General features: G+C 41.2%; 1 protein-coding gene across 2 annotated transcripts in view; it reads right to left on the reverse strand.

Annotated features, from left to right (window-relative positions):
- The window catches only part of ARHGAP24 (Rho GTPase activating protein 24), a 215,088-nt gene that overhangs the window by 154,158 nt on the left and 33,628 nt on the right, over positions 1–27,302 (reverse strand). The window contains exon 2 of one of the 2 annotated variants that reach the window (XM_086747382.1): positions 23,701–23,900. In XM_086747382.1, coding sequence (XP_086603508.1) covers positions 23,701–23,900 — 200 coding nt within the window. Of the gene's footprint in view, positions 1–14,586; positions 14,607–23,700; positions 23,901–27,302 lie in introns of those variants that run through there. The other variant, XM_086747383.1, reaches the window with a different exon arrangement.

Here is a 27,302-nt window from a genome sequence, read left to right on the forward strand (position 1 = left end):
ATAGGACACAGCCTCACATTATAGACACAGTCAGGATTTCCAGACTTCTGTCACTCGTTATTATCAATATTATGCTAGTGTCAAGGGAGCTGCAGTCTGTCCTGGTCCCTGCTGTCCTGTGCAATGTCTTTGCAACAGACAGACATGGGAAAGTAAGATAGTGGATGTCAGAGCCCTTTTTGGCATTTAAGCTTTTAAAAACTATTAACTACCCCTTTATCTCCCATCCAGTATCAACTCCTGAACTTGCTGTTCTTAAAGGAAAAGGATGAGTTCTAAAACCAAACTGTCCTTATTTCCACAGGGGGAAAAAGACCCATCTGAATAAAGGCACTGCCGTGGACCTGCTGTCAGAAGCTTCTTATACTAATCAGTGTGGGACCATCTCAGTTTCTTCTCCACTGCACTGTGTTCTGTGCAGTTGTTACAAACTTGAGCTGTTAAAGAGCAAAAAGTGTTTTTATGTGCCTCACTGCTGATAAAGGGTTAAATGTCTCATTTAAAGGTACTCTGGCAAGACTCCTCTCAACACACTTACACTGCCTGGTCTATTTTAACAACCTTGGAATGATTCTTGATGGAGGCTAGAATCAATGACTACACCAAAACCAGAGTTCAACCATTAAAACAAAAAAAAGCCCTCCACCACCCAACCCACCTAACGCTGGGTTAGTCCACAGTGTTGGTGCCAAATCCAGAAGCAGCACCATGTGCACACTTTCCAGCTGTAGCTCAGGACTCTAGCTCCAGCAATTTTGAGGTATGAAATAAGGCTCCATTAAATAAAAAAGCAGAGGTGCTCCCAATTATTTTACTCCCTGCAGTCAGCTATTACATCTTTTGCTAGCAACATATTCCCAGGACGTATTCTGCGTTGTTCTTTTGCAAAGAAGTTGGCCCATGGCTGCAGTGATGAAAATGGGAAAGATGGCCAATTTAACCGATGGTTTTGCCCACATCGCACGGGCTTCAATAGAGCCATGCACAACTGGCCTCTGGCCATTTGACTCGGATGAGACTGCAGCGAATGCGGTCCACGTAGATTTATTTCCCACCTCGCTGACTGTCCGATTTGGAAAGGGAAGGAAGGCAGCTCCAGAAAGGCAGAGTCACTTATGGAAATATTTTCAGCCTGCCAACTGAAGAGTAAAGAGCATTTCAAGAATGTGGTTTGAGGTCATTCAGTTTTTCTCTACTACACAAGCCATTCTGCTTGGCGAGAAGAAAGCCTCCTCCCCCAGTAACAAGTCATGTTGTACACGCTGCTTATTCAGCTGCAAATATGGCTTTTATCCCAGAGGTAATGGACTTAGAGAAGGCTATTCTTAAGCACTAATAGGCTAAAGGAACTCAATTATTTTCATTTAAAGACTAACGAGGCTCTCTTGTGAGCTATTCATTTTGTTACTTCAGGAGCCATGCGGCACTTGTACCACATCCAAGTAAATAAAAGGAAGGCAGAAAAAAAAAGTCATCATGACGGGCCCTTTTAATGGCCATAGACCTCCTACAGTGCTGAAATTCCCTTTAAACGGGAAAAGAGAACGATCATCAAAACGCCCATAATGGTACATAGAGCAGCATGCAAGGGTCAAGCTGTAGACAAAACAGATTATAATGTAATTGCTTATCAGCCCTAAGTGTTTGGGAATTTTTACAGCAACATTTCAGCATTTAGACTTGAGTGCTGGTTTTTCTCAAGCACTCGATATTGACCTGATATCATGATTAGTCTAATGCACAAGAGCTCCCTTCTGACGAGATCAAGAGATTATGTGAGTTTATAAGGAACAGGACCACTGTTACCAGCTTGTCACCTTCACTTTGGGGAATGAGTCCTTGTGAAGGTTACCCACTTTGTCTTCTTCTGCAGCTACCCAAGACTGACTGCCACAAACCTCTAATCACACCTTGAAAAACTTAAAACACATAAGGCTTGCTAACCACTGGAGGACAAAGTTATTTCTGGTGTTTGAAAGCAAGGTGGAAGACAGCCTCTATCTTCTGCAGGGAACAATACTCTATTACTTCGTCAATATGTATAGCAATGCATCAGCAATCAATCACCTCACTTCCACTGCTTCACAGGTTCCTGGGCACCTTTTTCAACCGTTTTTACTTCATCTCATTCCCATTCCCATCCATTTTCCAGCAAAACCAACTATAATAAAATTCTTTGCAAAAGTTGTTTTATTTTTCCAAGTCCAGACCATCTGAAGTTCACTTCCTTGTGCTACCTGTAACACAACATTTTTGTTTGAAATGGCTGTTATTTTCTGCTCATTTCCTCTCTGGTATTTAACATCTGATGAATGACAAACAAACATCATGAGACAGGCTTTGTCTCATTCCTTCTAATTAGACAGACATATCCATAATCGAACTTCTCACTAGATATCCACAACTCATGAAACAGGTATCATATATATGTAGAGCAACGTGTATTGCATGTAGAGCAACTCTATTACAATATTTTAGCCATGTAGCCAACAGAAGATGTGAACTCCTTATGATCAGAGTGTAACTCACAATAACCACCACCAAAGAAACTCGTTTTCACTAAGAAATACAACACTGAAGAGCAACGTCCTAATCATGAAAAGTTAACCACAAGATGAAGTCTCTAAGCAATAAGGCTCAAGCTCTGTAATATTTCCTGGAGATTAATGACCAGCTGAAGGAGCTGATAACCAGAAGCAAAGACAAGTGTATTTCCTTGGAAACACCGCACAAGGCCAAGCTTGTTACTGATAGAGGAACTGAGGAATAAAAAAGGAGACGTAGTTCTATTCACTGCCTGTCCTTAGGCCTCAGGCTCTCAAGTTATTACTACACTTTCACCATTTTCAGAAATGTGCATTTTATTAATAAAAAAAAGTAAAAAGCAAAATCAAGTGCCTGAAAGACTTTGCTCCAAATGCAAGCCACTGCTGAAACTCAAGTTTTTCTGTCTGCTGGCCAACACAGCAGGCTTTAGTTTCACAGAACCTTGCTGAAATACAGAATAATTTCCATATGGTCATATGCTTTCTTCAAATGAATAATTTTTTTTTTAAGTTTTTTTTCATCATTAATGCCTTACTGATATATTTTAATTATCCACTGCAGCATCAGGGCCGATATGATAAAGCTGTAGTTTTAGGCATTCACCTTGTCCCCGAAAGGAGCCTCATTTTTCATACAGTCAGTGTATGAACACTGAAAACTCATCAATCATGCCGCCACAACTTTATCTCAAGTTTTATTTGCACATTCAGGTAAGTAATTTGAAGTAAGCAAAAGGCAATCTGACTCCCAATCTAAATGCGCAGGCCACTGAGTCAAAGCCTTTTACAAGTCAGTGTAAATGTAGTGAGAAATGAGTAACAGCTGACAGGAAAACATCAGCTTCTGGTGTGCAGTAGAAATGGAGGTAAAATCAAAATTATCTTACAAAACACAGCAGTTACCTGAAGTTTATCTGGCAACACCAGCAGTCACCTCTCAGTCTGCAGACTGTGAGTAATGGATGAAAACTACAGTTTTATCTCAGGCTACCTCACCAAAAGTTATCTGGACAACTGCCTGCACTGCCTCCACGCAGGGCGGCTGGTCGTGTAGAAGAATGCTCCCCTTGCTTTTAAGACTTTATTCCCATCGCTGCTATGTTATCTTAGGCAGCCCACCATGAGCCTCATCACCACAATCAAGGACATCCCATCTACTCCAGCAAGGTCTATTTTATACTGCAGATGATTAATGGTGACAGTTGTCTCTAATTTATTGGGACCATTATTATCTCGATCCAAAACCGTAGGGAGCTGTCACCCTTGCTCACTTGCCTTCTGTGTTTTAATGATATGGGACAGGGGAGACACTTCTGGAAAACTCATGCTGGAGTTAGTAAAAAAAAAAAAAACTGTGGTTAATGGTTTGATGAAATTATTCTGTAGAATTCAATAGACGATTATATATTCCTTACCGAAATGTCTGGAGGTCATTCAAAATTTTAGTATTTCAGAGAAACCTCCAGTATAAAGCAACAGTGAAATTTCTATTTCACCCTTTTCATTTAAGAGCCTATAAACAAGCATGTCTACGTGGTCTATTTTACAATAGAGCAAGAAAGCATGGTGGTCCTTCTTTACATCTGGTGTTTACATTAAATAATTAACAAGTAATAAGCCTCATCAGTGGAAAGTACTTATAGAGTAAGAAGAACAATGACACAGTTAAGAGACAAAGTATCTTTACAGATTTATATTTCAATACAAGACTCAAGAAAACAAGAAGTGGGTGTGTTCCTGCATCAAACATCTTAACATCCCAAAGCCATGTCCCTTTTACTTTAGGACCACATGAAAGACATCTTTGCACAATGCTAATTATTGTCTGTACTTGCCTAGCTGGGACTATCTACAGCAACTAAACACCCACCAGCCTCAAATACCACAGTGCTAATATCTATAAAGGCATGCATATGAGAAGAGACCCATTTTCATTTATGACCTAAGCTAGGACTAGAAGAATGCATATTTCCAGAGATGACTGGATACATTTGGCAAAGAAAAGGATTTGGCACTACTCCATCACATACATGCGATTTTTCCCTGCCCATTCAGCTTATGTGACACTGGAGGAGCCAGTCACTCATCCACCAGTAAACTCAGCAGGCACAACCAGAGCAGATGGAGAGGAGCTGTCTGGGCCTGATGCTAAGTGACTGCATTAATCCCAGTATTATTATGCAATTCCTACAGATGTCATGTCTTAAGAAAACACTTAACATAATTGCCCGTATGCAAACACTTGATACACATACTATTTCACTGTGTCACCAGCTCTGTTGAAGTCATGGACAACGTGCAAGGTCCAATGTATTTTACCATTTCACTGTAGCAATAATGCCCTTCCAGTCTCATAGGAAGTTATAAAAAGTCCTTCCTTTTTTATTTCCCCACAGCCGAATGTACAGAGCCCTTACTCATTAGGGCAGTTAAGTGTCTCTTGTAAGAAAAGAGAAATGACAACATTACAGTAAGTTTCTTTGCAGTTTACCCCACAAAGCCTACCTCCTGCAGGTAAGTGAAATAAGCAATGCAGACCAAAGAAACCATCACTATACAGAAAAATTTTCTAGTGAAGAACTACAAAATTTCAAATGCAGATTTGCAGATTCCTGCCCACTCCACTTCTATTCAATTTACTGTTAATTTAGAGATAATACAAAAGCTATTTTACTCATCCTTGAAATGGTGACAACTCTTCTCCTAAGTGACTGGCACACAACGGTCATCGCCAGCAGCCATAGCACACACCATGCTGCGGAAGAGGGTACTATCCCAAAGCACCAGCTCACCCCACTCATATTCCCTACCTCTGCCATGCTTCCACCAACTCATCACGAATACACTGAAAGCAACATCCAGACATGGATGCAATTCAACCAAGCGCATCCCTGCTCTACACACATTCAGATCTGTGTGTTCTTAAGCAAATTTTAAAGGCTATTTCCACCATTCTGATCCTGGATAATAAGAGCCACGCTGCAACGAACAGGTGCCGTTTTCTCGAAATCTTTATATGACACACTGCCCCCATTCTCTGCAGCTGCAGGGAGCCCAGCCCTCTTTGTCCCTTACAAAATATACTCCATGGGTTTAAGAGAACGTTTTTCTTTTAGGAACCTAACTGTGTAGTTTCAGCAAGTTCTTTCAGGTGAAGAAAAAATCTCACTCCTCTACTCATTTTCACAGGATTGGTTGGGTTGCTTGTGCATGCAAGTGCTGAATGCATGAAACTTTTAATTCCTTCTTGTGAAGGAACATTTTCTGTATTTTCCACTAAAAGGCAGGTCTTGGGCAGAAACAACAACAAAATGTAATTCCTAGCACTCACTACAAAATGATACAGAAAAAAAAAGGAATATTTATTTGTCCACCTTGCTGATGACAGAGCCTAGCATTTGCAATTGCTCCTGCAATGACAATCTCCACCTAGGCTGAAAATCAGTGTATGAACTATTATAACACTGGCGACTTAACTTATCTTTTTTTTTTTTTCTTCTATGTATGCAGCTGTCAGTTTTGAAAAGGTCTTACCTTAATTAAGATAGTCCTAGCATGCCACTTCAGGTGTCTGACAGAGGCTTTGTCTTAGATAAAAATCTGTGTCACATTCAGTGCACAAAAATGTGTATCCTATTGTGTATTTAATCCACAGATTAAACTAAATTAATGATCATCAATTCAATTTCATTATTTTTCAACATGCTACAACCTCTCCTCAAATGAGATGTGCATATTTTCAAAATATTAACTAAAATTGAATCTTCTTTTCAAATTCTATTAAAAATATTATCTCTATCTGCTTTGACTCACATTTTGCAATGTTTTTAAGTCTAAAAGTGTTCATTAAGTTATCCACACACTAAAACTAAAAATTGAAAATATCTGAAAACCACAAACCTAGGCTTTTCCTTTTCAGATACTCAATTTGTCCCCACAGAAGATTGCGCAAGCCTTCATATATTTTGCAACCCACAAAAGAGGTAACACTTTCTGAAATTACAGTTCAGAAACTCCCTCTGTTCATTTGGATACTTGCCATGCTAGGTACAGCAGATGATCATTTAAGGATGAACATTTGTCCAGATCTATGTCCTTAGGCTTCCTGCCCTTTTCTCCCCCAAAGATGCCAGCCACACTTTTGTTCTTTCCAAACATTCCCAATACACTCACATCCCTAAGATTTTTCTGGCATTTTGTCCTTCCACTCCATTTAACCAACAGAAAGGTGGGGAGAATGTGAAAGGACGGTGTTACTCCAGGTAACACTGCATCAAAACACAATTGCATCCCAAGCATGCTTTGCACCAGAGTGCAAGACGCAAAATGGGACTTGTCACCAGAGCTGAGTGACCAAGGCATTCAAGTTCCTGGCTCTCAGGACAAACACCAGCATACACAGAGCACAACTCTCCTCACACTCACCTGAAGCACATGTTTTTCCAGTGGTTGTTCCTCCTTCATTATGAAGCTAGTTCAGAAGGAGGTACGCACACTGGCGTAACAACTAATTGCTTTGAAGAGAAAAAGGAGAAACGCCGAGACCTGAACGCTAGTCACCACAGACTTCTTGAGCACATCAAGGTCAGTGCAAAACCTGTACCACCAGCAGTTAGATGAAGTGTAGCCCACAGAGTGCTTTTAAGCTGCCCCAGATGCTGTCTGAGAACCCAAATATTAAAAGAAATTGTGCAACAGCTGCACTGCTCTGCTCACCTAACTCAGGGCAAGGGCTTTTCACAGCATTTAATGAGTGCTATGTCAAGCTGGATACGAAACCGAAAATATTTCCTACTTCTACCTGAACATACTGAGAAACTTTTGATCTAGTAAGGCACCTGACAAATGGAATGTAGTCTCTGCTTGTTAAGATAATAGTGATGTAATCACCCATTATACGAGTTCAACTGTTTTTTTTTCCCTACAGTGCTGTGAAAGAATTAGATAACCCAATGCTACAACAGTCATTCAGGGATACCAGGGTTGAGCAGAAGTCTACAGTGAAGTAAAGCTGGGATACCTGAAAGAAACAAACCTTGCAATAACAGAAGAAATGGTGCTAACTGACCTACTTTTAAAATCCACTCAACACTGTCAGCTAGATTGTGCAAAGTTTTCACCTCCAACAAGTGTTAGATGCATACACACCGTCTGCATGCATGTACCTATCCAGAATTCTCACTGCTTAGTCTTTTCCTTTGCTTTTATACAAACCAGCAAGGCCAAAGCCCAAAGCTTCTCTCTTACCTGCCTAGTTCCCAGAACCTCTGTTCTAAAATAATTTTAAATCTTTTTACCAAGCTCCACACGTAAAATGGCTTGTCCCAGAAATTTTGGTTTGCTTAGAAGGAGCTCATAAAAAAAACCACTGGATTCATTTGGAAAGTGACATGAATTAGCAGCTTCAAAGCATCATTCAGGATCACTTACACTTCAGACAGGAAGTCAAAAGACTCATCTCCAACACTCTTCCATTAAAACACTCTCTTCAGCATTTTCCTTTCAGACAGTCTTTAACTTAGGTCTTCTCTTAGAGAAGCACAGCTTCTTGCCTCCTTCCCAGCTCAACTCCATCACTGCCCAAAATCCAGCCAAACCCACAGCCAGTTTAAGCTCAGCCATCCTTCCTGAAACCTTCTTTCCTCCTCTCCTCCACACGTCGCCCTGAAGAGTGCAGGCGACAATGGCATTCCCTGCTCCTGGTGATATTGCTACTATTTAAGAGGTATGCACCAGCAGTGCCCATAAGAAAAAATTATGCTGGTTTTCCAATATTTCACACAGACGATTATATCCCTTAGTAAATCCCTTCCTGAAATTACTTAGGTAGAGCAAACCCTACCTTACTGCAACGTCACCTTTTGCGTCAAGTGAGAAGGCCTTCTCCCAGTACTTATTCTTGCAGAGATCTCTTTCTTTCCCCTCCCAGCCCTGGCCATTGCATCTCTCAAAGGAGATGATCACAGTTTTCCTCTCCAGAGGGACACTCGGGACTCCGTACCACCTCACTCCTGCTGGGCACACAGTGGCCAAATTGTCAGCTGTCTGTGTAAGCAGTTAACAGAGGAATCTGTCATTCAACCTCCTCGCTGGCTACAGACACATTAATGAAGCCCACGATGTGCAGCAATTCTTTTCTGGATAGTATCTGTTATTCACAGCCACCCTACATAAAAAGCCTTTATGCTTTTTCTGAATGTTTGCAACACACTGGGGACCCGCTGGACACAGTTCACAGGATAATAGGCGGGGGGTTGCCTTTAGCTGGCTTCACTCTTCAGCAGCCATTTGTCCCATTGCTGGCATTACCACCGACTTGGGAGAATCATATGTCTTGTTCTAACATCTCAGAAATGCCTTGGTATTTTACTGTCTGGTTTGTTTAACATTATTATTCTATTGTCAAACATTAATTTAAAAGTGTCTACACACTGAGACTTAGAGAGCATTTTGTAAAAAAGCTCCTTTGTCCCTGTATCATCCATAGAGTACACGTTCATGAGCTCTACTGTGAGCTGCCTGAAGTTTTAAAAACAATAGTGGCTGAAGTCCTTTATAAGAAAGCACTACAGGCCAAATACTAAAGCTAATGCCATTTGCAGATGCACACTGTCTCTCACAAGCTGAGCCAAGCAGAATAATGCAAGCAAATAATTATCCTCTGAAGAAAACTGAGAGACTGTGAAGAGTGGTGGTTAACAGATTAATGGAAGTCTTACCACCTCTTCAGATCTGGAAGTCCAGCTCTTCCTCCCCACATCTGCTCTGAAACCCTGGTCCTGTTCTCTAGCCGGTCATTTAACATGTTCTTCCCTCAATCTCAGGTTACATTCTTTGAGCCCACACAACATAGCTAAATATTCTCATACAGGCCCCTCTGATCACTTCACCCTCCCTCCCTCCCAAGGTCAAATGCTTACATTTGCATCCAAACTCCCACAGCACCACATTGAAGCCCCTCATCTGGAAAAGACTGCCCAGCTCTGCATGCATATATTTAACCTCTCTCCGAAATTCCCCTTGCTTGCACCCTCTCAACCCTGCCAGCTCAAATGACACTCTGCAAGCTACAAACACCAACTGGACTAGTTCACATTTGAGCTACTAGATCCACAAAGCACTTTCTCACTGGAATCTTGATATTGCACAGCATCAGTCTCGTCTTGTCTTTCCACCAGTACTTCCATTCCAGCAGCAAAGAGATGGCAGGACAGGGGTGACAGAAATCCATCATCCATGCCTTACAGATGGTCCTGGTCCTGACACATGGATGCTACCAGAGGAAGCCAAGCGTGAAGAGTACTTAAGAGCCTTTCACCCTTGCCTGTCTCCTCCTACTTCCCCAGCTCTGCTCCTCTCCCAAAGCATGAGAAAACAATAGAAATTAAAATCAAACTAAAGAATGGGCATTTTCTGGCAGACTCCATCCCACTCACATACACAAGTTTGCTCTTCTCTTCAATGGTAAAACTTTATTTTGGGTAACAGGGTAACTTGAAAGCTTATGAAGGCATATCTGCTTAGGTATACAGGTGAACTCAAGTCTTTCAAAGTAAGAGAAGAGGGTCTGGAAAGTATCCTGCATTTCTAGGGTCCTGTAGCATACTGGAGGCATACATCTGCTGATCACAGCACTGGAAGAAATGGCTGCCATTACACAGAATGGCTGCCATTACACAACTGAATTACCATGTGCTGCTTTTGAGAGCTGTACTAAATGTCTAATGGTTAAAGACATTCAGTAAGGAAAATATTTGAGAATTATTGGAATTTTATGGAAAATATTTTTTTAAATATAGTGAATATGCATCATTCAGCTAATGAAATCCTTTTAACTTCTGAAATCTGGTGTCTTTTAATAGAAGTACTGGTACTGCTGGCTTTGTAACAGAGACTCCATCTTACCCAGAGGCAGCAAATTGAGCAGGACCCCGGCAATGAAAAAGACATTGAGAGACACATCTGTAGTACAGATTCCATACACAACACTGCTTTAGTTAGGACAAAATTGCTCCAATGATTCAAAGAACAACAGCTCACATATACAGCTATTCTGAACGCTACACTGGCATTTTCAGCAGGACACAAATAACCCTGAGAAGTCCCAATGCTGTCCAAGAGAAGCAGCAACAAGCAGACCTTCCTTCTGTTTAATTAAACATTTCATCAGAAATACTACTCATCATATAAAAAAAAAGTGCAAGAATACAGCTGTGTTGTGAATGCAAGCCAAGAACAGGTATCTTGATTTTACTTTGTGTTTTCCTCATGTCAGCCTAATAGCTTAATTAGCTTTACTCACAATGATAAATACTCTCAGATTTAGACATTAAATCAGCCTTTTGTGCATTCAGATCAGCAGATGTGTTTTCTTCACTCAGGTAACGAGATACTTCTTTCCAGTGTAGCAAAGGGGCACCAAAATAATCACTGTGTTTACTAGACCAGCTATTACACGAAGGAGGTTAAAACAAATGCCATCATGCACACTTCTTTGTTTTTAAAATTGGATGTAATCTGTTTCTTGCAATCACAAACACATCCACAGGCCTCGTGAGAAATATCACCTAAAAACAACAGTCATAATGCATTGGTCCTAAAATTCTGATTTCACACTTGAGTAAGGGCTAAGTTTTCACACTCCAAAGCCACAAGTGCCTTGGAAAATGTAAAGCTCCTGCTTGTAGAGGAGAAGGGAGAAGGACTGGGCCTTCTTCCAGTGAAGGCTGCTCCACAGTTGACAACAGCCAGTGATAGCACTGATGTTTGCTAGACTTAGTCTTTTTACTGGGACAAGTGCTTTATTACAACTTGGAGACTATTTCTCTAGAATCTCCTCAACTTAAGATACGTGATACGTCTGCAACTGGCTGAGAACAGCTTGATTACTCATGAAATGCTAGGTTTTACCTTCACTTTGGTGCAAGTCAGAGGGTAGAAACTTATTTTATCCAGTTCTTCTTACTGTCACGTTACAAAATACTTAAGATTTATTTTTCTCTGTACCCTCCACCTCAGCTCAGGTTAACCTATTCAAAAATGAGGCAACTGGCTAGAAAATTGAAAGCCAAAACTTCAGTACATCAAAAAGGCTGACAGAGAGGCTCTGTATGTTTTATTTTTCAGCTGTGACTTGTACTTCTTTTTCCCAGATAGTGTTGGTTATATAAATGATATTATATAAATACAGAAAGAAAATGAAGAAGCACACCTGGAATAACAATCAAACCTAGGAAGCAAAAGGAAAAAGATGTTCTGTTAATCTGTAGTTAGTTAAATGCAACATATATGTTTTACAGCCTGGACTGTGAATGAAATCTAACACTGGACTTGTTCCAGACTAATCTGTGAATTCTCATACCAAGCAACATACCTTTGGCATCCATTACTACACATATCTTGCTAAGCCTCAGCCTTATGTAGCTTTTCACTCCTGGCAAAATACTTGGGGACAGAAAAACTTTGATAGTGTATGGAATTTAACACATCTTCATTTAAAGGAAATGAAGCAGGCTTGATGTTCATGAGACTGATCTGGCATTCTTGAGAGGCACCAAGAAGGTTACAGCACAGTAAACTTCACGTTGCTACATCTGCCTGTTTTTCCTGACGCCACTGAACGTCTCATACAAGCTCTACCCATGGCCAGTCTCTCTGCTCTTAAACATTTATGTAAGGAATTGTGAAAAGAGACTGACTTCAGACTGCCTTTTTTCTTTATCCTTTTCAGAGAAGGGCTACCAGGGGTTGTAACTAATACCAATCACACTAGCATTTCTTATGAGTTGTTTTCTCAAGAAGTTCCTTTAGGCAATCTTTCCCCTGTTGAAAGGGATTATTTCAGTAACACATAGAAGTTGGTTTGCATAGCACATCATCTGTCTCACTTACAGGAAACTAGATCATTATGTTAGATTTAAGAGTACTCAGATGAAGAGGTAATACTGCATTCAACAAAGATACCAAGAAAAGCTGTGAAGCTCACTGTCAGATATTCCATGGTTAGTGATTCCATATTAGAAATGAAAGGTTTTTTTATGAAGTGCACTGAGCAACAACTTCATTTGCAGAAAAATATGAGGAGAAACACAAGATATAAATAATTTATAAAAAGGGCAGGCGAGTAGTCCTAAACCAGAGCTGAACCCTGTGGATTAGGTGAGAAACGCCTACACTGCTGAGCCATCATTCAAGAAGATTTTTGTGAGGTCCTCACTGTATTCTAGCAAATGCACATACAGCAGCTTACTAAAGCATCAGTTCATTACTTAAATCACAGCCTCGTATCTGTTTTCTATCACCTGCATGACCAGATCATTACACTAATGTCAACAGGCTTCCAAAGCACATGCCTGTTTCTATGAAAGTCCTTAGTATTTTTCAATTGCTTGTGGTCATTACTCAAGAGTTAAAAGCATTTGCTTTTTCTTAGAGACACTGCAATTACTCACTCAGAGCAGGAGCTCTTTGTGTGTAGCTGCACAGGCTTCTAATGGGTTTTATTCTGCAGCCCAAGCAGTAACAGAGAAAGCTTTTGTTAGCTCAACTTTTGGGCTGCAAATCTGCTGAAAAGGATGTCCCTGCAGCATTAGAAGTTAATTTAGCTGCTTCTGTTACCATTCAACCCTTGGCCTCTGTTTTGAGGCTGCCAACACAAATACCACCTGTGATGGCCATTCTCATAAATTTGTTCTGTACAAAGGCATTTGAAATGCCTGGCTCAGCTTATCAGGGAACACGTGGCAACCCAAAGGCTGTAATAACCAAGACACCAAGGAAGGGGTTATTTTTTGGTCCACAGTGTCTATGTTACATAGCACATCTTCACCGTTTTGAGACATTTGAGCTTGCACAGGAGTCAGGTTTTTTTTCACGTGACAAGTCTAAGCTCACACAGAAGAGCATTTATGCAGTCCAGCAGAATAAAGCTGAAATTAGTGGACTTGTACAAATGCTGCCAAAAATCATTGCAAGAATCTGTCCTTAGTTACTACGGCAACAATATTAAATAAGTCCCTTAGCAATATGCAAGGAAATAAGCAAGCACACCTAGGATTTAGAATCATGGAATCATAGAATGGTTAGGGTTGGAAGGGACCTTCAAAGGTCATCTAGTCCAACCCTCCTGCAAGGAGCAGGGACATCCCTGACTAGGTCAGGTTGCTCAGAGCCTCATCCAGCCTGGCCTTGAACGTTTCCAGGGATGGGGCCTCCACCACCTTTCTGGGCAACCTGTTCCAGTGTTCTATAACTCACATCGTAAAAAATTTTTTCCTAATTTCTAATCTAAAACTACCCCCCTCTATTTTAAAACCATTACCTCTCGTCCTATCGCAACAGGCCCTACTAAACAGCCTCTCCCCATCTTTCTTGTAGGCCCCGTTGAGGTACTGGAAGACCACTATCAGGTCTCCCTGGAGCCTCCTCTTCTGCAGGCTGAACAGCCCCAACTCTCTCAGCCTGTCCTCATAAGAGAGGTGCTCCAGCCCTTTTATCATCTGCGTGGCCCTCCTCTGGACCTTCTCCAACTGGTCCATGTCCTTCTTGTGCTGGGGGCTCCAGAACTGGACACAGTACTCCAGGTGGGGTCTCAGCAGGGCAGAGTAGAGGGGGAGAATCACCTCCCTCGACCTGCTGGCCACGCTCCTCTTGATGCAGCCCAGGATGCGGTTGGCCTTCTGGGCCGCAAGGGCGTATTGCCTGCTCATGTTAAGCTTCTCATCCACCAGCACTCCCAAGTCCTTCTCCTCAGGGCTGCATTTCTTTAAATAGAAATGTTAACTATGGCCCAGCGCCAATTGAGCTTTCCCACAACTCAAGCATTCTCTTAATAGCATATGCTAAGCTAGAAGCTACCTGCAGGAGCTCCAGGCTATGAATTGATCAAACGTCACCGAATTTGAAAGTCAGGCTCCAAAACACAACATCTGTACCTACACATTATTTCAAATGTTTGCCCTTAGACAAGGCAAACTTACCACATAGCCTCTGCTGCCCAAATTAATGGAGTGCACAAAAAAAAAAAAACACAACGATTTACTTTATAAAAGTTAAGGCTCCACATAGGCTTGAAAGAGAAAGCATTACATTTACTTAAAGATTAATTTGGAGATTGATTTCCACGGAATTTCACCTTATACTCCCCACACGTGCTGTGTAGCAGTATTCACATGAGTTGCTTTACTACCACAGCTATTAGGCAAGGAAAGCTAGTGATAAACATGTAGAGCAGACCATTGCTGTCTGACTGAATATGACAAAAGGCATTGCACTGCATAGGAGCTGGTAATACAAAACCACTGGCATGATTAGAAATTTAGATCAGCAGTGTTTCAGACAAGAAGGTGGCATTAAGAAGACAATGAATGACAGCTGTCACAACATAACATCAGGTATATTTTTTAACTAGCAGCAGCCTGACACCATCCTTACTCCTCTCCACACAACTTCATTAACCTATTAAATATACATTCATTAGCATCCACCAGAACTGCACTTTTCATCTGGCAGGCAACAGAGAAAAGCAGAAAGAGCTTCTCCTCTCTCCTCCCTGCCCCAAACCCTGTCAATTGGCAGGAGGCAGAAATGGAGAGGAAAGGAGGGAGTTAGTAAGCTATTATAAACAAGGTAGTTGCCTGGTTCCACAAAGCAAAAGGTGGGGTGTGTGCAGTTTGCATGGCAAGGTTTTGGTAACAGGGGGGCTACAGCAGTGGTTTCTGTGAGAAGCTGTCAGACGCTTCCCCTGCGTCCAACAGAGCCTGTGCCAGCTGGCTTCAGGGTGAACCCGCCGCTGGACAAGGCCGAGTCCATCAGCAACGGTCGTAGTGTCTCTGTGATAACATAGTTAATAAGGGAAAATACTGATGGGAAAAAGCAGCAGCGGAAAGAGGAGTGAGAATGCATGAGAGGAACAGTCCTGCAGACACCAAGGTCTGGAGGGAGAAGGTGCTCCAGGCATTGAAACAGATTCCCCTGCAGCCCATAGTATTGCCCCTGGTGAAGTAGGTTGTCCTCCTGCAGCCCATGGAGGCCCACAGAGGAGCAAAGATCCACCTGCAGCCCATGGAGGACTCCACACCAGGGTAGGTGGGTGCCTGAAGGAGGCTGTGACCCTGTGGGAAGCCAGCACTGGAGCAGGCACCTGGTAGGACCTGTGGCCCCTTGTAGAGGGGAGCCCATGCTGGAGCAGTCTGTTTTTGAAGGACTGCACTCTATGGGAGGGACTCACGCTGAAGCAGTTTGTGAAGAACTGTAGCTCATGAGAAGGACTCATGCTGGAGAAGTTCAAGGAGGGCATTCTCTCGTGGGAGGGACCCCATGCTGGAGCAGCAGAAGAGTGTGAGGAGTCCTCCCCGCTGAGGAGGAAGGAGCAGCAGAAACAACATGCGATGGACTGACCACAACCTCCATTCCCTGTCGCTTGAGGTAGAGAATTGGAGAGTAAAGTTAAGCCCAGGAAGAAGGGACAGGTGGGAGAAGGTGTTTCTGAGATTTGGTTTTATTTCTCATTATCCTGCTCCAGATTGTTAATAAATTAAGTTAATTTTCCGCAAGTCAAGTCTGTCTTGCCTGTGAGAGAAACTGCTGAATGATCTCTCCCTGTCCTCATCTTGACCCACAGGCTTTTCATTATATTTTCTCTTCCCCATCCCTCCAGGGAAGGGGGGGGGGGGGTGGTGAGTAAGCAACTGCGCAGTACTTAACTGCCAGCTGGGGCTAAACCATGACAGTGGGGGCAGTTCTCTGAACAGTGGGACTAAGCAGATGCATTGGCCACCAAGAACTGAAATTAAGCTGTTGGCTACTTTACATCTTATTAGAGTGCCTATCTCCTATCTTTTCCAATCTAACAGCAGCTGTTGGCTGAGTCTAATTATACACACAGTTTATACAACACATGGTAGCATACTTGAGAGCTTTAGCTCTGCATGCACACATGGGTCAACGGAGCTAGCATTTTCAATCAATGCCACGAGGCATTTTTGCTTTATTCTGTTACAAAAATATTTACTAAAACAAATTTCCCAGTTTGGATTGATTAAAGACACAGAAGTCTGGAAACATGTATTTGTTGTTCCCAAATGGCTTTGAAAGAGGACCTGGGGCTGTGCTGCCTGCCAGATAAACAGGCAGACTCAGGTGAGATCATCTTTTCTTTACTATCCCGACTTTTCAATTTTGGTTATAACAACAAAAAGGCCCAGTGGAATACCGAAATCCAAACACCAAGGAAGGTTCACATTTCCCACCTACAAAACTATGTTAGCTCAAGGAATTTTGAACTTCAGTCACTGGACTGGTTTTCTGAAGCCCAAAAGGAGACAGACACGTTCTCAGATTTGCACAGCATCTAGGCTCACTGTTTGGTTTTTCATTTTGGAGCAGGTAGGTGTCAAAATGCATCCAACAGGCTGATTGTGGAAAATATTTACAAACTTTTAGTTTTAGTTTAAACTGAAGATCCACTCAGGAAGCTAGTGGAAATGCTGGGAGCAAGCAGAATAGGAACATCACCCTTTGATCTGTTATCTTCCAAGTCATCAAATGGGATGGAGACACTGAACCATGTCAGAGAGCAACAACTGTACAGCTGGCCCTTTATGAATGCTATAAATGCTGGGAGAGGAGGGGGGCACTTATTGCACCAGCTGAAGTATTCAGAGGCAAAGGAAAACCCAGGGGAAGTTGGAGTCAGACAGAGAGAGAGCACAGTAGCAATGCAAGGAGGACAAAGACTGCACCTGAGAGCTGTTTTGAAACTTCACTGAAGTTGAGGGAGAATGAAAAGCTACAAGCCCTCAGGAACGAACTATGAGCAGATTTAAACTAACTGGTACAGCAGCAGGATGGTAGTTTGTAGATGTTACCAGTAAAGTCGCAGACAGTGACACAACTGCTATATGCAAACTGACTAAGACAGTCAGCTTTGCATGTAGCAAAATGACTGAATACTCCCTGCATTGCACCGAAATCTAAAAACCATCTTCATGAGGGAACTGAATTTCCAACAGCATAAGCTGGGGCAAAGCCCTGAGCAAGAACGGCCTGAATTTGGCTCAGAATCCATAACCTTCCACAGTGTTTAGTGACACTCCTGTAATTAACATTAATGCTGGAGGAGAAACCTTTTTTCCTCCTGTGAAAATTTTTAAGACTCTTACTGGGCCAAGCGCAGGCCTCCCAAGTTTTTCAAAGGAGCAAAACAAAGAACAGTTACTGAAAATTCAAGTTCACATTTTTGGTCTGAAAGAAGGAGAAAAAAGGCATTAATGTTGGAATTTGATCACTTCCAAGCTGAGCACCTCAGTGACAGACCCTGTGGCTAGTTGTCTCAAGCTGAGGACAGAAATTCAGTCCTGTGAATTTGAGAAACCTTTCCCAAGGCACAGAATAATGGCATTAGAAACACCCTGGTTTCAAATAAACGTAGCCTTATCACGCTAATCTCTTTTGTACACAATTCCCATGGGTATCTACTGATCAAAGTGTATTACACATTTAATAACACTAACATAACTCATGGCAGTAAAAAAAATGTGTTTCTACAAATAAGTTGCTGAAACCCACAGCAATAAATGACTTAAAAACTTACAGAGGCACACAGGTATTAGAAATAGCAGAATTTTCCACTTGGTGTAAAAGTTAAGACCTATTCTTCAATCACCATCCCTGTATTCCAGAAATTTCACTGCCTGAGTTGCAAAAGCCCGCTTATATTCATGTACCTGAGGAGCCGTTCTCTGAAAGCCCATTAAAAAAAAGCCCAAAGCAGTTTTGGGGCTTTCATTTTACTTTTTGCACTGAACAGCTACCACTGTAGCAGTTCACTATGTGAGAAAGACCAGGCTTGAGACTGCTTTGCCTGTTGCCATGCCAGGTCAAATCTGTTTCTCATATCAAAACAAACCATGAGAACTGTGCTACTCATATCAGGCAGGATACAGCTCTTGCCTCGTCTGAAACTCAATCAGTAATAGAGTTAAGAAGTTAATTTTCATTCTAAAACTTGAGAGACCCAGGAAAAAAAATGCACTTGTCATAAATAGAAAGGTATGTTACACAGACATTTCTCTTCCTTCAACTAAGCGTTTCAAGAAACAGGAAATCTCATTACACAAGGAACACATGGCTCACCCAAAATCTGTTTCTAGTTTGCACGACGTGTGCAAAACTGCAACGAGCAGGACTTTATTTTAGTGAGCTTATGCAAAGTTAAGAGCCATGAAGGGAAAGAAGATAAAGGAGAAATCACACTCCCGACTGCAAAATGACAATGGGATAACAGGAACGACCAGGCCACAACTGCGCCAAGCTCAGTGCGAGCCAACTGCTCCCCTGCAACCTGCAGTGCAAGTTTACCCTACAACAAGCACTCCACAAGCAGAAATTGTTAGAAGGGGCACACAGTTAGTCGCAAGGAAGCTCCATTCAGACATCTGAAAAATAGGGCCACTATTTCTTGTCTACTTTGTATTTTTTTTGCAGTCAAAGTTCAGCAAGACCAGCTGGAAACCTTTTATCAAGACTGCTCCAGAGCATGTTACTGTCTCAGGAAGCCAACGGCAGAATGCCTTTGCAGAATACCAAAAAAACTTCATCTAAAATGTGTTGGACATCCTTCGATTCCACTGCATTCACCTGAGCTGTTTTAAGGTGTGCTTTCTGAGTTATTTTTTTGTGGGAGCTTTTTATTTGTTTGTTTTTCACACTCCATATTCACCACCCTCAAAAAATAGACCCAATAGCCAATAACAGAAAGCCTTCCTGGTAAAACCTTTCATTACGGGCAAACATCACTATTGACCTCAAGAAAATCCTATATAATTTCATACAGCTTATTGAGTTTCCAGTGACAGTCCTGAGAAACATGCTTTCTCTATCAGCCTCCCACATTTCCTGTGACATCTGTGTAATTGTATTTGATTATTTTCTCCCTTATAGTTTGCAATAGGTTTTAAGTAACTCAATATACAAAGCATGCTCCTACACAGGTAAGGTTTCACCCAGTAGCACAGTCCATCCCAAGATCATTTCTGTTTCCTAGACTAATAGCAAGTGTTTTGCCTAGAAATGAAAAAAACATCAGCATCAGTGGGCTGGACACCCCTTGCTGTTTTCACATCAAGGCCCTGAATTTGCTCCATGAAATGCAGAGTTTTGAGCAAGGCCCATGAAGCTAAGCGTGAAGAGACTTCGTGCTTCGCCTCCTCCACTACGCGAGACCAAGGGAGCTGCTCCTACAAGTCAAAGCAATATCTACTGAGAAGCTGTTTCGCTTGCTACACTGCTCTTCAGTATTTACACGAAAGCTGTTTCTTGTGGCTTTCCAAAGACAAGGAACAGAGTGAATAATACTCCGATCTCCCTTACTGAAAATCCTCTAGGCAGCAAGGAGAGACGGCCGTTTCTTGTGATGCAGTTCTAAATTGCATGTCTAATTAGGTTTTTTCCCTTTACCTAGAAATGTTATCCATTCCCTTTTACTTTGTAAAAAAGTATTATGCTGAGTCTTTAATCATATTCAATACTAATACTGAAAGATTTCACCTACTGCCAGGCTAAGTTTCAAATTACATAATTATCATATTAATTTCTATTTAACACATTCATTAGAAGCTTTACTTTAATTTAAAAATGCAACTGGAATTCGTCACGTTTCCTATTAATGCCATTAAATGGATTGTTCTTGTCAATTAAATTTTTACACAAATTGAATTAAATGAGAAGTACATATTTTGCCGGAAAGTAATACTTCAAAATATATTTCGCTTCAAAATATAAAGACAGACAGTCTTTCCCTTACAGGCAAACAGTGACCTGTACTGAAGATTGCAGCTGCAACTTACTCAATTTCAATCAGAGACCAATTCAAATTCCACATTTAAGATTCACACCTTTGCATTCAACTCTGCTGTCCCTTCCCAGGGTTTGTCTAAAGTCCTGTGAGCCACTGAATACTGTTTAGCATTACTTATGTTGAACAGTTAAGAGCTTAACAAGATCTAGAGGATAAAAGCTCCACACCAAAATGTTCAGGATGGGATATAAACTGAAATAGCAGATCATCACTTGCATTCAGGAATACACCAACAAGTATTTCTTGAAGGCCAGTTGATAGTTCTTTAAGACCTCTCTACTGTACACACCTCAAATTCAAGTCAATAAACCAAGCTGAGTGGCAATAACATCAAATATGTGTCTAAGCCTAAAATGCTGTTTTTACTGAATAAACTTGCTCATTCTTGTTCATTTGCACCTCATATCAATGATGCTCCATCAGTACAGGTTACCTAGCTTTGCTCCCATAAAGTCACTTCCTCAGTAACACCAGGAGAGAGCAACAGCAAAGCTGCAACAAGGGGATGATGCTTGGAAGCTCCCTCCTGCTGCTCACAAAACCACAGAAAAAGCACGCTGTCTCACTGAGAAGGCACTGACTTCCTCCTCCCATCCTCAATGAAGACGATGCCAACCCAGACACAGCTGGAGAAGTTAACCATAGGCAGAGAAGCAAGCAAGAAACAAATTTACTTGCCTGCATTTAAACAATAGCTGAACTGTGAAATGCGGAATGCAAAATGCTGATTTCTTTCAGCTGCCCACATTTCAAGCTTGGATAGCTGACCTTCAGATCTAGCACAATACTAGCTTTGTAAAGCACAACAGGCTGTAAGGAGCGAGGTGACTTACCCAGGGAGCAAAAAGAATTAACAAGGCAAAATCCAGTATCACTTCCAAGAAGTAAAAATTACACAGAACTATCAGAAAACAGATTTTATTTCTTCGCATGGCTTGCTGACTTATTTGTTAGGTTTTTTGTCTTCTGGAATTAACTAGATTATTGGTATCCATACCCACATCTTCAGCAAACAGAAATGCCATCTTTGCCAGATACCCAGAGGATATCAGAGCAAAAGATAGCTGCTATTCTTACTGGTAAAACACTACAAGGGAAAGATTCTTGTGTCTGATGATGATAAAGAATCAATGACAATTCACTGACCTTGACTATAAAACTAACAGCTGTCTGCTGTTTTTGATTCTGTTGTTGTTCACTAGCTCTGTGTGCCTGTAGGCATCTCACACAGGTTGGCAGAGACATTTCCCCACACTCATACTGATAGTTAATTACTTTTAAATTTAATAGTCTGACACCAAGGAGATGTACACATACTGACTGAAGCGTATGTGCTAGCTAACTATATTATTAGCAGGACAGAACCCAAGCCCAAATGCTAAGCAGAGTAGTGCTCAGGACACCAGAAACTGGACCATGTTTTCCTCTAATTTGCAATACATCTATGAACATAATAAACTCACTGGATTTTCTTGTCCTTTCCTGCTATAGTTCTTCCACCTTTTATAAATATATATACTTAACTTGTGCAATTAGAGCATTCCTCAGGACGAGTAATCACCACTCTCTGCCCCTTTCCAAACACAACCAACCACTAAGCAAAATAAAAACTACAACCCAATTCGGAAAACAACCTCATTAACTCTCTTCTATTATATTATTGTCTACAAGAACTATTGTACAATTGTACCTTGTACAGACTGTACAATCCAGTAGTGAATAAACAGGTATTTATCCTAAATACAGATCCAATACTACATGGCTAATATAATAATACAACAAAATACTGCTTGCCATTTCTTAATGACATCCCTATGCACAGAAAATTCATGGTATCAGTGGAGCTCTTTGCTTTAGCTCTCCACTAAGAACAACAAGGTTCCCAGAAAGTCATAGCGATTTTCTTGTCAAACTTAATGCAGCAAACTCTTCAATATAGTTAAACGGAAAAAAAAGAAACATTTCTGTACATGGCACTGAACCTGGAAAAAGATTCAGAAACATTCGAAAGCTACACCAAGGTAAGATACTGACCGATCCTAATTTGGACACGCCCATTTATTTTCCAAACCTATTGGTGTATTTTAAGTTACCATAAACATTTTAAATTTTATGGCTACTTTTTACACTCTCGATTAACAAAATATATAGATAGTGAAAGATACATTTCATTTCCCAGAAATTATAAGCTATTTAATATTCAAAGTAGTCGTACTAACATAAAATTTGTAAATATGTAGTGTGTTATTTAAGTAACCTCTACTACTTGGGATAATTTTAAGGGCAAACAGCTACCAAGGCTGTGAAATCGGTACTTGAAATTAACTTGTGTAAGAATCTTATTTGGGAAAAATTACCTCAAGACTGAATGGTTTTCTTAACATGTGCACCATAATGCAACCTGTAAGGCCTGACAAACTGTCATGAGCTGTTCCATAGAGGAAGCTAGATTAGATGGGCTTTACATCTCTGAGAACTCCCTGTGAAATTCCAGATAAAGGTACACCATCAAAAGTTAGTAGGCATATAAAAATATGATTGCAGTTATATTTTAATATCTGCACAGAGGTAACTCACAGACGGCAGAGCTTTTTCTGACATCACAAGGAAATGATGAACACATTGGATTATCATACTCCTGTAAGTGCTAGCACAAGATCTCTCTTAACTTATTATCACAGAGGCTCAGGTGTGCCCTGAGCTGAGAGGCAGCATTATTTACTCTGCTCTTATGCCACTCTAGACATAGGTGACCCTAAAGTATGCTGGTGAAAAAGCTATAGAAATAGGAAAATAGATGAGCATTAAGGAGCAGTAAATCACCACAACAGAACCAGGCAGCAGACCGCAGTCCGTTCCATATTACAGATGGCAATGTATTCAGGATACAGTGTTAGGGGATTTCCTGCTTGGGAAGACAAAAAACAGGGATGATCCACATTTTAAACAGCAGAAAAATAAGAAGTATCTTTTCAAATACAGCTTATTCATCTGCCTCAATCAAGTCCATCTGACTGACTTTTGCTACTTGATCTTCATGTACATTTCACTCCCTTTAAAACACTGCAATGAGAAAACCTGACCTGGAAAAGCAAGTTTTAGGAACAAGCCTAACAGGGAAACCATACTAACTGCCAAGGCTTGACTCAGTTTTGTGTTCACAGCCATCAAAATGCCAAGTTGTACTGAGTCAGTGATAGAGATGGAGAGGTTTGGGTCTTTAAACACCAGGCAATTCTACTTGCATTAATTTATTTTCCTCCCTCACCTCCCATCCTATCTCCTCCTTTCACTTACCAAGGGCTTGGTTTCATCTTCATCTTTGAAATAGTAAAGCTGGTCACCCTTGAGAACAAACCAGCGCGTGTGCCAGGTCTTGACAAAGCCTCCTTGCTTCCGCAGCCACCCACACTTAATGTTACTGTGCCGCCCTTGGCTCGGCGGGGGAGTCTCTGCAGAGCCATTGCGTTCTTCCATACTGGGACTGGGCAACTCTCCTGTTCAGAAAACAAGAGGAAAAGGTAAAATAATTAGATTATTATCCAGGCAGTAACTTTCTCCTTTCGACACAGCTGGAGAAGAAACATGCCCCAACTACAAAGATGTGCTAGAAAAGCATTTACCATCTGCCTGCTTATTCTCAGACTAGCACCCCATCAGCTGAGAGAACACTACTCACCTACAAAAGACAATCATAACAATAATGAACTGAGTTGCTAAAAAGCAGGCAACAGATTTGTTTAAGTACAGTGTAAGATATTTTAACTGGCACCGAGGAAGACATCAGCTGTTTCTTGAGGTGAGTTCTGCTGGATTACAGGCAGTAACAAGGCATGAACTTACAGTACATCTTCAGACTACGGAAAACAGTACGCTTCCCACTACCAGATCTCCCCATTTAATAGTCCCTGACAGGCTTGAGGCTTTCAGAAGCCTCTGGTTCCCCGGGTTCCCTCTGGTTCCACCAGACAAGCAGGCTTTTGGTTTTGTTTTACTGAAGTCCATTTAGTGGAATGGTGACAGTAAGTACAAGAATAGCTGCATGTTCTCTCATATAAGCAGCCCCCTGACTGAAGCGGGTGTGTGTCCAGTCATGCTTATTACAGACATTTTGCAAATCATATAGAATTTTGGTATGTCAACTCAAAGCATGAAAAGTGTGTCAATTGAATTAAACTTGACAAAGTTTCATGTGGCTTTTCGGCCTTGTTAAAACTATCCTTTTTAACCATCTCTGGACAGTCACAAATCTTCCTGATGGATTTTGTATATATAATCACGCAGTCATGTGCTTAACCTTCATGGTCAAAAGGCTCTCCCTGATCCCCTATTAAGTGTAGAGCTCAACAAACTCAGGATTTTGAGTTGCAAGTTCTGGTATTTTCAGTTGAAGTACAAATCAAATGGAGACCTACATGTGCCAAATAGTGTATACCTAAACAGAATAAAATGTGACTATAACCACAAACACAGCAGTGTGAAAAATTAACAGTGAAATTTCACTGTCTGTAAGTGCCTGAAGAACAATATGTTTCTTTTTTCTTTCTAGACTGTCACTGGCAGCCTTTCTTGCCTAGTCAGGAACTTGCACAGCTGTCAGGGCCTGGGAAAGCCAGCTTCCTAGTACTTATTGTTTCTAAACATCAGGGTGGGAAAAGAATAAAATACCCTAGACATTGCAGGCAGGAGACATCTCTGACTAAGAATATCTAGACCAAAGTTTTCTGTTCTGACTTTGGCCATGTAGACTGATGAGTCCAAGCCTGGCACTCCTGCTCTGGTCCCCTGTGCAGCAAGAATACTGTTACTGAACACAAGAACAGACATCAGCATTGCAAAGGTATGTGCTCAGCTTCTAAATCAGATTAGAAACAGAGATACACATTCATTTGATAGATGAGACCATCCCTCTGACAATTAATACAAGTACTTTGTCTGGACAGCGTTACATCACTATAAAATAAATTGCAATATAATCAAGCAAGAAGAACTAAATAGATCAATAGATTCCAGTCAGGAGTGTTTTTCAGCCCTTTCTTCCCACCGTTCACACATATCCTCCTTTGGAACAACTTCTCCAGCTGCCATCTCTGCTGCGCATTTACACCTTTTGCTTTTAATACCCGCACACAATCTGTTGTCTCGCCCCTGCTTTGGGCTGGATCCTGGAATCCAATTTCCGTGATTAAAACTCTGAACTGCCCCATGCCACTGAGGTTAATGGGCCTCAACACGAGCACAGAGGTTTCATTGCAAAGTACAAATTGCAGGATCAAAACTTAAATTGCTTGGTATTCTTCTGAGAAAAAGGAAAAGAAAATATTTATCCTGCCTCATTAAGGTTCACCTAGAATCACCCAGCATACTTGTACTGTTACATTCACTTGAGCAAAGTGTCCCTGCAAAACATACAAATGTGTCTGGCTCTCAGCAGTGCAAAGATTTGTTTTGTGCCTAGGGTTACAATTACATCCTAACAAGAACGAACCAGCGAACCAGCTGATAAACCCTCAGACCACACTGACAGAGGGTTTCTGTGAGGGCTCTGTGCCCTCAGAGTACACGCTCTGAAAACTGCAGCTCTGGGGCTGCAGAGTACGTTAGATGTTGCAGGGGGTTTCTGAACTGAGCCTTGCCTCCTTCCAATCTGGAGCTATGAAGATTCAGCTACCACTAGACAAATTAATATCTTGCTTTCTCAGTGCCTTGTTTGTAAACATGCACTCACAATTAAAGGTGGTCTGGGCTCTTGTAATATTTTTTATTCACTTTGCACTATAATAATTAACAATGGATGCAACAAAGCAGTGGCCAAGAAGCCTCTGAAACCCCTACAGCTTGGATGCCCAAGCTCTCTCATTTGTTACCTTAGCCCTTTAGGAGGAAGAAGACAGGTTAAGTGAAATTATTTGCAATCATTATTTGCAATTATTTGCAATGATCAGAAAATCTCCAAGAATGTACTTCATTCGTACACAGCAGGCTTTATGAAACTGACTTGTACTCTACCCCTGTGTATCGTCATGTGTGGTGAAAACATATCAGGGATGGGGACAGACTTATCTGTGCTATATGAGATCATTCTCTCCAAAAGGAAATGCATCCAACTCATAACTGGCATTTTTTGAATATGAGCAGAAATCTTTTGGATGCTGCTGTTTTTTGGCTGGGCCAAAGCAGATGCCAAGAAGCAACCCTCCAACTCACATCCTTAGAAAGTGAAATAGCAAATATTTTAAGGAAAGTATTGTAAACAACAGGTAACTTATTGCAACTGAAAAAAGTAAGGAATGAAATCATTACCCATAGGCTACCCCTTGCTCCTTGTTGCACAACCGCAGAAAATCACAGCTCTCAGCTTCAGCTAACGTGTTCAGTTTGTCTCTGCTACTTGGGCCAGCCTCAAGGCAGGAACAAAGGAAGAGTTTAAATACAGTAATTATGTGTATCACTGCAGTGTTAAAGACACCAGGTCCCTATTACACTTGGACCATAAACAGGAATCTAAATACAAAAGTCAAAAGCAGTTAACTACTTGGATGAAAGGCTACTTTTAATTTTGTTCCACAAAGTCACATTTCACTGGTGTTGACACCAGTGTGCAAACTAAGTATCTGGATTTTAGACAGCCAGGGAAAATGTTAATTGATCTACACCTCTTTGTCTGGTAAAATTTATATCTTAAACTATTTCTGCAATACTAAAAAAAAATGAGGTGTAAGAGAGATGACATTCTACTGCTCCCAAGTCTTCATAGGCAAGTGCAAGCTCTCCTTTAAAGCAGTAGTATATGCTTGGACATTTTCTGTACAAAACAGTTGTATTATTTCATTTATTAGTGATTTAATTCTCTTCAGCAGTTAAAATTTCAGCCACCTAACTTGGTTTTGTTAAGAGGA

This window comes from Chlamydotis macqueenii, chromosome 4, assembly GCF_036417535.1.
Source record: "Chlamydotis macqueenii isolate bChlMac1 chromosome 4, bChlMac1.mat, whole genome shotgun sequence".
NCBI classification, from domain to species: domain Eukaryota; kingdom Metazoa; phylum Chordata; class Aves; order Otidiformes; family Otididae; genus Chlamydotis; species Chlamydotis macqueenii.